Consider the following 12,797-nt stretch of genomic DNA (forward strand, 5'->3'; position numbering starts at 1 on the left):
TGTATGAAAACCCTCTCATAGGGACCCACTGGAAATCCCTTTGCTAGGGTCTTCCTTCCCCTTGAGGTGCCCACCTTGGCAGCTTCAGCCATCAATATTGATCCTTATCAGCGGGACCTGTTGTGATACAGGTGAACATTCAAACCGCAGGAGATGTGGAAAAGCATAATGTGTACAGAGGTATTCCGTCTTGTGGAGCGCAGAATAAACAGAGTATTGGAGCGAGTGTCTGCATATATAGCAGGTGTGATCTGTTCCCTACAAACTATATGCAGGAGGGGGGTCCCCCATGGACCTAGCAGAACCTTTCCCCTCGGCTATTAATCCTGTAACAATTTTGCTCAAAGCCTTTCCGTTTCAAAATCGCTTTATTTATTTGCCAGCGCAGAGCAGCATTTCGCTTCCAATACACCCCCCCCAGCCTGATCAATCTAGTGCCCCTTTCTGCTGCCCTGAGGTGGAGAAACTTCAAATAATGCACAGATTGATCTTAAAGCCAGCCATATAAGCCACCCTATGCGTCTCTAATCGCATTCAGCTAATTCAGGCCCTCTGTAAAGATGAACGGCCAACTCCTAAGGTATTTTGGCTTTCTTGCTAGAGCGTATTTCGTTTTGTTTCTTTGCCTTTCTAGAGTTTTAAATAGTTATAAATTACACACACACACACACAAATGCACAGACGAAAGACTTTGGCTACTCTTTGGTATGCGACGTCAGGCTAACACCGCCGCTCGTTTTCGAAGTCTTTTCAATTGCACTCAGGCCTTCCAAACAGTCCCTATTAGGTCCCGGGGGCTTTCAGCTGAAGGATTCTTTGTTGTATTCAAACCTCGTCCCATAGGGGTTGCTGCTGTTGCTCAGTTTGTGGAGGGCTTTCGAGATTCCATTGGGTCCGCAACAGAAAACGCCAACCGTCTTCCTGTGGAGATCAAGAACAGGGTCACCCAACTCATCCATGATAGCTCAATACATTTGTATGCCTGAAGCAGAGCCCAGATTCCCTCTCCTCCCCCAGCTTGAAGACCTTAAACGGTCAGGAACCATTTTGGCCCAGAGAGGACCAGATCCTGATCTCTTCACACCATTGGCCAACTTTGACAGGTGGTTTTTGATTGACAAATTAAATGTCATTGGCTTGTATCCAATGTAGTGCTAGATAACTCATTCCGCCAGAGCAAGGATTTCCACTTGCACAAATTATTATTATGATTGAAATGGAACTTGCCCATCTCCTCCTCCTGTGTGGCCCCTAAATCTGTTTTAGGTTTCCCCCACCAGCCCTCCAGAGCAGAGATTTAAGAAGGGCACTGATATTTCTTATGATTGGGGGTATATATACATTATTACTATTTTTACAGTCATACCTAGGAAGTCTAACAGAATCCGTTCCGGATGTCTGTTGGACTTCCAAAACATTCGGAAACCAAAGAATAGCTTCTGATTGGCTGCAGGAAGCTCCTGCAGCCAATTGGAAGCCGTGGAAGTCCCATCGGATGTTCAGCTTCTAAAAGAATGTTTGAAAACATTCACTTCCAGGTTTTGATTGTTTGGGAGCCGATTTGTTTGGGAGCCAAGGCGTTTGAGATCCAAGGTACAACTGTATTTTATTTTATTTTATTTTATTATTTTATTTTATAAAAAATCTGATTCCCTTTTCTGCACATTTCCCTTCCCTGTCATCTCTTTTGAGGCGCAGTGATCAGGACTTTATTTTCTTCTTTCCTAATGATCTCTAGCATGAAATCCACCTTTCTCACAGGTACTGAGTACTGAATCAAAGTTTTCCCACCGCAGCCCCCAAATCTCTTATCTCAGCTCAGAGGGTTTGTTTTTAAGACAAGAGCAGGTGGCTGTCACACTTCACCAAACCTGTCCAGACAGACCTCTATAGGGCCGATGGCAGGATGCACAAATTCGCTGGCATCTGTCCATCTTCGTAAGGCACGAGGCTTCCAGCCTCCCAAGGGGAGGCTGTAATTAGTTTAATTGGTCTGGTGCCCGAAGAAGCTGATCCCAGATTGACAGGGCCCACCAAGGGTCTCCCACCTATAATCTCCCGTGGGAAAGTCACAATTAACCATTCTTTCAACACTGCCAGGGCCACTTCATATGTGACGACCCAGATATTTATGATGCCAGATGTTCTAATCACTTCCCAGGCATTAATGTAATTTTTCAAAGAAGACTAAAAAAACCCAAAAAACTCACCAACATCCTATTTTGCAAATTAATTCTACCCAAAGTTGCAGACTGATTAGTGAGCTTTTGAATCACAGTTTGCATTTCTTTCTGTTGTTATATTTTGCTGAATAAAGGTGGTTGGTTTTTGTTTTGTTTTTAAAGGTTTGGAAGCACCTTATAGCTCTTGTTCTTTGCCAAAGTTGTGAGTTGTCCTATATCAACATTATTCAGCCATCTGAGAGACCCTAGAGGGGTTTATCAATCAACCCCTCTTCCCAGGGAACTCTGAGAATTGTAGCTCTCCGAAAGTAATAGGGTTCTCCTATTACTCCTATTAAGTAATAGCTCTCCGAAAGTAATAGGGTCGACATGCACAGGGCCGGGAGGCCAGCTGGCTAGCCCCAGCTGAGCCGACTCCTTCCAGCCGTCCCACTAAGAAGACCATCGGCCTCTGCTCCGATGTAAATCAGAGACCCGGGCTTCAAAACCAGGGCACACTATCAGCAGATCTCACTGCGCAACAGAATAGGCCTGAGGCTTGTGAAAGCATACTACAACTACAGATTTATTAATCATAAATCAGGACAAAGAAACATGTCGTCTCTCTCTCTCTCTCTCTCTCTCTCTCTCTCTCTCTCTCCGTCTTCTCAGAGAGAACGGGAAAAGCAAAAGCTATACACACAATGGTAGTTCCCAGCAAACTGTGCTGGAATGTAAACAGACTTGTGACACGCAACAGTTCCACACGTCTGCTCCTTAAGGGGGAATGGAAATCTCAATACTCACAACAACTCTCTGTTTCCTGAACAAACTACAGCTCCCAGAATACTTTGAGGGAAGTAAGGTAAAGGTAAAGGGACCCCTGACCATTTGGTCCAGTCGTGACCGACTCTGGACTTGCGTGCTCATCTCGCTCTATATTCTGAGGGAGCCGGCATTTGTCCGCGTCCCTTGAGGGAAGTAGTGGCTGATTAAAGTGGTACCACAGTGTTTTAAATGTGAATGTGCCTAGCTCCATAGTGAATGGCAGTGGCTCTCCACACTTTTGGACAGGGATCACTACTAGCCTAATCTACAGATGGCAGGGATTAAATGAAGGATCTTCTACAAAGCAGACACTACCACTGAACCATGGCCCTACAACAATTGTTGCTGTGAGATTCTTCCTGTCGTGATAGCTGCCCCATAACAACATCATACCAATGAAGTTCAAGCATATGAACTTAGGTGCTATCTACTAAACCAGACTCTTGGTTCACCTAATCCAAAGTTGTCTCCTCTGATTAGCAGCCAGGGATGGGGGAGGAAGCTTATTCAGCCCACATTTGAAGGAGAATCTATCAGTTTTGTGCTTTTCGAAACAACACGTGAACCGAACTACAGCTATCCTTTGAAATTCACTCTTGCCCAAATTTCACAACCAAGTTCTCTAATGAGACAACGTTCACAAAAATACCTGCATCAGGAGAAAGTGTGCATAAAAACGAAGATAGTAGTAAAATAACACCAAAAAATTGCATTATATTGCTTGCAGAAATGTGTACTTTAGCCAAACCCGTGTACGAACATGTGTTTGTTGGGCAAAATCTGTGCTAAAGAGAGATGAATGCTCGTGAGGATTTTTTTTTTTTTAAAAAAATAATAATCACAAATTGCTGCAGGAAATGCAGATTACTGAATTAAGAGTGAAATAATGAGGAACTGAGACAATTGCGATTAACAGACCCTCCCATCCCTATGGTCAGGCAAGGCCTTTCCTTCCTAGCAGCCCATGTTCCTATTATCTTGAAAAGCAAAACTGTACCTTGGACAGTCTGCATGCAATGCATCCAATATACTAATAAGCCAACTCATTCTCCAAGGGCTGTTCCTTAGATAACCCAAATGTTGCTACTGACACACAAGAGAGAGGTCTTTGCAGGCTCCTGGGAACACCACGTTTTGCAGAGGTACCTTGAATGTTAAAGGTGCTTGCTAGCTTGTCGCCAGTAGATGGCACACTTTTGCTCAGCATTGGTCAAGTGAAGAACGAAGATGCAAAGCCCTGCTAAAATCATGAAGGCATCTGAACGAATAGGCTGTGAAAGTTCGTACCGCATTCCATTTGCTGGCTCTCACGGAGTTGCCAGATTCTTCGTTCCTTGTGATGCAATGTGGCAAGAATTTATCCCTAGGGGAGCTGTGGACATGGATCTGGGTTCTTAGAGGTGCCTGAACTGCGGTCCCTACATCCTTAAAAGTGTTACATTTTTGTGCCAACGAAAGAGACAACAAGAGGTGTACATTGCGGAGGAGATGAAATAATCTGGGGAAATTGATTGATAGCGGATTCCGGGCAGGCAAAGCAAATTACCTCTTAAAACACCGCACAATGGACCTGTGGAACTCCTTGCCACAAGCTGGGATGGTGGTCAATAGCTTAGGTGGCTTTTAAAGGGGATTGGGCAAATCCACTGAGATGGGAAGGGGTCGAGTGGCTTTTAGTCATGGTATTTATAGAGAGACTCCAGGTTCAGAAGAAAGATGCAACTGAGCCCTAGTTACTGGAAGATCAACAGCAGAGAAAGGCATTAACAGTGGGCGTCCCAGAACCATCTTTTTTTGCCATTGTTTGCAACAAAGCACTGTCTGAGCTTGGTCTTTGCTCTGGCCCCCCAGGGCTGCTCTTATATCCCCATGCAGGGTCTATGTGTGCTTCTAGGAATAGACAATTTAGCAGCCCTCTGTCATTGCCACTCTAAGCTGGAAGTGGGAGACGAATTCTGCTTCCAGACTTCTAGTGTGCCAATAACATCAGAGGCAGCCAGCATGATGCCCTTCATAATAATAATAATAATAATAATAATAATAATAATAATAATAATAATAATAATTTATTATTATTATTATTATTATTATTATTATTATTATTATTATTATTTATACCCCGCCCATCTGGCTAAGTTTCCCCAGCCACTCTGGGTGGCTCCCAATCGAGTGTTAAAAACCATACAGTATTAAATACTAAAAACTTCCCTAAACAGGGCTGCTTTCAGATGTCTTTTAGAGATAGAATCATAGAATCATAGAATCATAGAGTTGGAAGAGACCACAAGGGCCATCGAGTCCAACCCCCTGCCAAGCAGGAAACACCATCAGAGCACTCCTGACATATGGCTGTCAAGCCTCTGCTTAAAGACCTCCAAAGAAGGAGACTCCACCACACTCCTTGGCAGCAAATTCCACTGTCGAACAGCTCTTACTGTCAGGAAGTTCTTCCTAATGTTTAGGTGGAATCTTCTTTCTTGTAGTTTGGATCCATTGCTCCGTGTCCGCTTCTCTGGAGCAGCAGAAAACAACCTTTCTCCCTCCTCTATGTGACATCCTTTTATATATTTGAACATGGCTATCATATCACCCCTTAACCTCCTCTTCTCCAGGCTAAACATGCCCAGCTCCCTTAGCCGTTCCTCATAAGGCATTGTTTCCAGACCTTTGACCATTTTGGTTGCCCTCCTCTGGACACGTTCCAGTTTGTCAGTGTCCTTCTTGAACTGTGGTGCCCAGAATTGGACACAGTACTCCAGGTGAGGTCTGACCAGAGCAGAATACAGTGGCACTATTACTTCCCTTGATCTAGATGCTATACTCCTATTGATGCAGCCCAGAATTGCATTGGCTTTTTTAGCTGCCGCGTCACACTGTTGGCTCATGTCAAGTTTGTGGTCAACCAAGACTCCTAGATCCTTTTCACATGTACTACTCTCAAGCCAGGTGTCACCCATCTTGTATTTGTGCCTCTCATTTTTTTTGCCCAAGTGCAATACTTTACATTTCTCCCTGTTAAAATTCATCTTGTTTGTTTTGGCCCAGTTCTCTAATCTGTCAAGGTCGTTTTGAAGTGTGATCCTGTCCTCTGGGGTGTTAGCCACCCCTCCCAGTTTGGTGTCATCTGCAAATTTGATCAGGATGCCCTTGAGTCCATCATCCAAGTCGTTGATAAAGATGTTGAATAAGATCAGGCCCAAGACAGAACCCTGTGGCACCCCATTAGTCACTCTTCTCCAGGATGAATAGGAACCATTGATGAGCACCCTTTGGGTTCGGTCAGTCAGCCAGTTACAAATCCACTGAGTGGTAGCATAGTCAAGTCCGCATTTTACCAGCTTCTTTACAAGAATATCATGGGGCACCTTGTCAAATGCCTTGCTGAAATCAAGGTAGGCTACATCCACTGCGTTCCCTTCATCTACCAGGGTTGTAATTCTGTCAAAAAACGAGATCAGGTTAGTCTGACATGACTTATTTTTCAGAAATCCATGCTGACTATTGGTGATCACAGCATTCCTTTCTAGGTGCTCACAGACTGTTTGCTTAATGATCTGCTCCAGAATCTTCCCTGGTATTGATGTCAGACTGACTGGGCGATAATTATTTGGGTCCTCTCTTTTCCCCTTTTTGAAAATAGGTACAACATTTGCCCTCCTCCAGTCTGCCGGGATTTCGCCTGGTCTCCAGGAATTCTCAAAGATGACTGCCAGTGGTTCTGAGATCACATCTGCCAGTTCTTTTAATACTCTTGGATGCAGTTCATCTGGCCCTGGAGACTTGAATACATCTAGACTAGCCAAGTATTCTTGTACTATCTCCTTAGTTATTCTGGGCTGTGTTTCCTCTGCTGAATCATTTGCTCCAAATTCTTCAGGTCGGGCATTGTTTTCTTTATCGGAGAAGACTGAGGCAAAGAAGGCATTGAGGAGTTCAGCCCTTTCTGTGTCCCCTGTTTGCATTTCACCATCTTCTCCTCTGAGTGACCCCACGGTTTCTTTGTTCTTCCTTTTGCTACGAACATACCCATAAAAGCCTTTTTTTGTTGCTTTTAACCTCTCTAGCAAGCCTGAGTTCATTCTGTGCTTTAGCTTTTCTGACTTTGTGTCTTCACGTGCTGGCTATTTGTTTGAATTCCTCTTTGGTGGTTTCCCCCCTTTTCCATTTTTTGTACACATCCTTTTTTAATCTTAACTCAGTTAAAAGTTCTTTAGATAGCCACCCTGGCTTCTTTAGGCACCTTCCATGTTTCCGTCTCATTGGTATTGCCTGAAGTTGTGCTTTTACTATCTCCCTCTTAACAAACTCCCAGCCATCATGAACTCCCTTTCCTTTTAGTATTACTGTCCATGGGATCTCACCCAGCACTTCCCTAAGTTTTATGAAGTCGGCTTTCTTAAAGTCAAGAAATTGAGTCCTAGTATGCTTGGCTGCTCCTTTCCGCTGTATAGTAAACTTCAGAAGAGCATGATCACTCGCGCCTAATGATCCTTCCACTTCTACCCCACTAACCAGGTCATCAACATTGGTTAGGACCAGATCTAAAATGGCTGTTCCTCTTGTTGCTTCTCCCACTTTCTGGACAATGAAGTTGTCTGCAAGTCCAGTGAGGGATCTGTTTGACCTTATGCTCTTGGCTGAGTTTGACATCCAACAAATATCCGGGTAATTGAAGTCCCCCATTACTACTATCTCCCTTCCTTTTGCATGCTTGGCCATCTGTTCCAGGAAGGCATCATCTATGTCCTGGCTTGGGGATCTATAGTAAACTATAGATCTATAGTAAATAGGATAGCTGCTTATTTTCTTCACATCTGAAGGGAGGGCGTTCCACAGGGCGGACGCCACCACCGAGAAGGCCGTCTGTCTGGTTCCCTGTAACTTGGCTTCTCGCAGTGAGGGAACCACCAGAAGGCCCTCGGCGCTGGATCTCAGTGTCCGGGCTGAATGATGGGGGTGGAGACGCTCCTTCAGGTATACAGGACCGAGACCGTTTAGGGCTTTAAAGGTCATACATTTTGGACTAAAAAAAAGTCCCATCAGCCCCAGCCATCATGGCCATTGGTGAGGTCAAGTGGGAGCTCTAGTCCACAGGATGCTACTACTCTGTTGCACACAGGTAGGCAGCCCCTCTTTCTACAGCCCTAAGTGTTGAAGGTGGATAATTTCCATTGAGACCATGGTGTGGGGTGCAAGGCTTTCAATATGGCACCTGTCCCTTGCTACAATCTCAATTCTTACTGCCCACCTGCCCAACTCGGAAGGAGGAGAGGGAAATAAATGGATACAGGGATCGTGTTCTTTGGAAAGGAAAGTGTTAAAGCAGTTGATTCCTAGAGAATAGAGATGGACTGCAGAGAAAGTGCTAGTACAAGCTCTACAGGTCACAAAGGGCCAAACAACCTACTGAACAGCTGTGCAAGGGAACATTTGCCCTTGGAGAATTGTGCCGCTGTTCCATTGTATTGAAACAAGTTGGATTTTCTAAGTTTTAGGGAGCAGGAAGGGAAGCTGAACTGTAAGAAAATGGGAGGGAGGGCATTTTGACCACAGCACCATGCAGATACGCTGTAAAAGCGAGTGATCAAAATGTGGCTTTTATACAGTAAAAACTCAGTTTAGAAGCAGCGGCTATCTTCAGAATTCTCAGAATTTTCATTAAGGCAAAAGGATTTCTTGAAAAGAAAAATTGCACTTTTTCTTTCTTTCTTTGGTATATTATTATTATTATTATTATTATTATTATTATTACTACTACTACTACTACGCCCTTCATCATAAGATCTCAGGGCACTTCACAGAATAAAGTACTGGATAAACACAAGTAAATAATTATAATAATAAAAAACAGCAAAACAATATCCCCCCTTCACACAGACACACTTAAAAGGCAGTAGAATATTGATCACCCAAAGGCCTGGTTGAAGAGGAATGTTTTTTGCCTGGTGCCTAAAATATATATAAGGAAGGTGCCATGCGATCTTCACCTGGGGAGAGCATTCCACAAACAGGGAGCCACCACAGAGAAGGCCCGTTCTTGTGTTGCCACCCTCCAGACCGCTCATGGAGGAGGCATAAAAAGAAGGACCTCAGATTATGAATGCAGAGTCCAGGGTGGTTTATATGGGGAGAAGGGATGTGGGTGGCTCTGTGGTCTAAACCACTGAGCCTCTTGAGCTTGCTGATCAGAAGGTCGGTGGTTCGAATCCCTGTGACGGGGTGAGCTCCTGTTTCTCTGTCCCAGCTCCTGCCAACCTAGCAGTTTGAAAGCACGCCAGCGCAAGTAGATAAATAGGAACCGCTGTGGTGGGAAGGTAAACGTCATTTCTGTGTGCTCTGGCACTCGTCACGGTCCTTTGTGTGCCAGTAGCGGTTTAGTCATGCTGGCCACATGACCCGGAAAGCTGTCTGTGGACAAATGCTGGCTCCCTCAGTCTAAAAGTGAGATGAGCGCCGCAACCCCATAGTCACCTTTGACTGGACTTAACCATCCAGGGGTCCTTTACCTTTTACCTTTTATGTGGGAAGAGGCAGTCCTTGAGGTATTGCAGTCCTGAGCTGTTAAAATAGAGGACAGCACTGTTTGCCAGGGAAAATATGGCCAGATCGCTTAGCAGTCCTCCGGTGCAAGCCCTACTGAAATCAATGGAAGCCTTGTGCAGGGGATATTCCCAGTGCAATACACCATAAAATGATTTGGGACAAACCATCTGGCAGCGCAGAACCAACCTATATTGCCAGACAAGGCATTTCAATATGGAAGAATGGAGCAAGACACAAAATCTCTGTGCATGTTATGAAAATGTATAAAGCTCCCACCATCCCCAGCAGTTCTCCGGAAGACGAACTGTTCCGATTGTGGAAACTGACAGTCCTTTTGTTAAGGCCTCATTTCTCAGATGCGACATATTTGATAACGCCAAACCATCAGGCGCTTTGGTGCATTAAGTCATTTCCATACAAATACAGTTTATTAAACTCGCCCGATTCCCTTTCTCCGAGATACTGCGAGAGCCGGGTTAGGAATCTCACTTACTGTCGGTTGCACTTGGCGATTTCATTAAACAGGAGTTTCCAGCGAGGCCGACCAATCAAAAGCCGGCGGTTCAGCACTTGGTATTTCTCGCCAATTATTTTCTGCAAGAAACAAGACATCCCCTTTGGTGCGCCTCGCATGACGGCTGCAAATCAATCACCGGCCACTTTGCACGTCAGCCTTGTGCATATAAGAGCGGCCTGGTAGGCAGCTCGATCCATTGCAAGCGCCTGCACTGGCATGACTGGATTTGCAAGTGTGCATCTATGCATGCGAAAGGATTGCTAGGGGAAGTCTACAGGGTACCAGCACCCCTGTGCCCTGGCAGGGCCTACTGCAGAAACCTGCCCTGGGACCCACCCTCTTACAAACAGCCTCTGGCCCCATAATGGAATAAGAATCTAACACTTTCATGAATGTCAATAGGGACAAATATAAGGTTCGACACTCAGGCAGGAAGAACCAGTTGCACAGTTATAAGATGGGGGGCACCTGGCTTGCCAGAAGTGCACGTGAAAAGGATCTAGGGGTCTTAGTGGACCACAGGCTTAACATGAGTCAACAGTGTGATGCAGCAGCAAACATAGCTAATGCTATTCTAGGCTGCATCAACAGAGCTCTAGTGTCCAGATCAAGGGAATTAAAAGTACCACTCTATTCTGCCTTGGTCAGACGACAGCTGGAATACTGTGTCCAGTTCTTGGCACCACAATTTAAGGAGGATATTGACAAGCTGGAAGGTGTGCAGAGGAGGGCGACCAAGATGATCAAGGGTCTGGAAACCAAGCCTGATGAGGAACAGTTGAAGGATTTCCATTAGCAGACAATTCATTTTTGGACAGAGCGAAATGCGGTGTTAGTGATGGGTTGGGCTGGGAACTCTCGTCTCCCCAGTAGCAACGGATTATCCACACTGCTCTAGCCCTGTGGCAAGAGCCTCTTTTATGATCAGCTTACTTTCCAGTTGTCTCCCCAAGGCCCCTCCGCAGCTGGGCATACCTGCATCCCATCTGTTCGACTGAGGTAAAGTTGAATGTTTACAAAGTCTGGTCGATTTTCTTGCCAGAGCTGAAACAGGATGAAAAAGGAGTAAAGTGTTTGTGCGGAGGGGAGACATTAAGTGAACTTGCGCATTTCCTCTTAAGCAGAAACAAAGATTCTCTTGCCAAATCCCCTGACAGAGACAAATATTTAACCCATCATGTCTCTGTGCCACATACTGGGTGGTATTCAGCTAAGCTGGGCCAAAACGCCCTTGGACATTAAAGGTAAAGGGACCCCTGACCATTAGGTCCAGTCGTGGCCGACTCTAGGGTTGCGGCGCTCATCTCGCTTTACTGGCCGAGGGAGCTGGCGTACAGCTTCCGGGTCATGTGGCCAGCATGACTAAGCCACTTCTGGAGAACCAGAACAGTGCACAGAAACGCCGTTTACCTCCCCGCTGGCGCAGTATCTATTTATCTACTTGCACTTTGACGTGCTTTCGAACTGCTAGGTTGGCAGGAGCTGGGACCAAACAACGGGAGCTCACCCCATCGCAGGGATTCGAACTGCTGACCTTCTGATCGGCAAGTCCTAGGCTCAGTGGTTTAACCCACAGCGCCATCCGCGTCCCAGTTTAAGTTTAAATTCAAAGATTCGTTGAAATCTCATAAATGATAATGATGAATATGATGATGAGGATAATGACAGTTCAGTGGTACCTTGGTTTTCAAATGCCTCGGAAGCCAAACATTTCGAAAGCTGAACGCCAAAAACCCAGAAGTAAATGCTTCCATTTTTGAATGCGCCTCAGAAGTTGAACGGCTTACACAGAGTCTCCCCCCTCCCATTTTCTCCATTGCCTTTGCAGCCAGCCCTTTGCGCCTCAGTTTTTGCACGTTTCGGAAGTCGAACGGCCTTCCAGAATGGATTACGTTTGAAAACCAAGGTACCACTGTATTTTTTGTCCAAGTGTGTATGTGTGCATACACACATGCATGAACACACACCCTGTGCATGTGTGTATGTGTACACAGGAACTAAGCATGTTATGTATGTTGCTGTGTATACACACACACACACACACACACACACACACACACACACTGCAAACCACCAGTGTCTGCATAGCTTTTTAAAATACATGCTTAATTGCCAAGTCTCACCTAAATTCAATACCTGACACTCAACAGGCTATCCCAAGAACAAGCGTGCTTTCAAACACAGGGTTGAGGTTTCCTTCAAAACCAAGCCCAGAGAAATATTTTTTATTCCTCTTACCTTGTTATGCAGCTTGCAAAGCAGATCAGCAAACCAGCGGAACGACGCAATGTCCCTGCACACCCATACGAAGTAAAGCCTTCTGAGCTTGTAGTGTTCCCAGCCGTCACTTTTATGCAAAGGCCACATTTCAGGGAGGAAGGAAGAAATTGCCGTTTCAGAAAGGTGCACCAGCTTTGAGAGGCATCGTGTTTATGGCACACAGTTTGAGTTGCTGCAGTTCAACCAGAACTAATATGGACCGCTCTGCATCTCAATTGGGACTTCCGTTCCTATGGTGTGGGGTTGTATGACTCACCTGTGCATGCAGGAGACAGAGGCTATCTATTGCAATGTTATGGGAAGCAGCCACTGATGATGAGGTTCGCTGCCAAGGAAGGGCAGACCGGAAACCACAAGCCAGTTGGGGTCTTGAGAGTGGCAGAACCAAAGCAGATGCAACAACAGTTGTGCATGACCACCCCATGTTCTCCTTCTCTCTTCCCTTCCCTCTATCCCCTTCTCTCTCA

General features: G+C 45.4%; 1 protein-coding gene across 7 annotated transcripts in view; it reads right to left on the reverse strand.

Moving 5' to 3' along the window:
* Positions 1–349: 349 nt before the first annotated feature.
* Positions 350–12,797, reverse strand: part of NOX4 (NADPH oxidase 4) — a 104,107-nt gene continuing 91,659 nt past the window's right edge. For 3 of the 7 annotated variants that reach the window (XM_077926977.1, XM_077926979.1, XM_077926980.1), the window contains 4 exons: positions 12,289–12,397; positions 10,984–11,094; positions 10,027–10,127; positions 350–921 (listed from right to left, as the gene is read on the reverse strand). In XM_077926977.1, the coding sequence (XP_077783103.1) occupies positions 801–921; positions 10,027–10,127; positions 10,984–11,094; positions 12,289–12,397 (442 nt within the window). In that variant the 3' untranslated portion in view covers positions 350–800. Of the gene's footprint in view, positions 922–10,026; positions 10,128–10,983; positions 11,095–12,288; positions 12,398–12,797 lie in introns of those variants that run through there. The other 4 variants (XM_028726030.2, XM_077926978.1, XR_013392509.1 and 1 more) reach the window with 4 other exon arrangements.

This window comes from Podarcis muralis, chromosome 4 (assembly GCF_964188315.1).
Source record: "Podarcis muralis chromosome 4, rPodMur119.hap1.1, whole genome shotgun sequence".
Classification (NCBI taxonomy): domain Eukaryota; kingdom Metazoa; phylum Chordata; class Lepidosauria; order Squamata; family Lacertidae; genus Podarcis; species Podarcis muralis.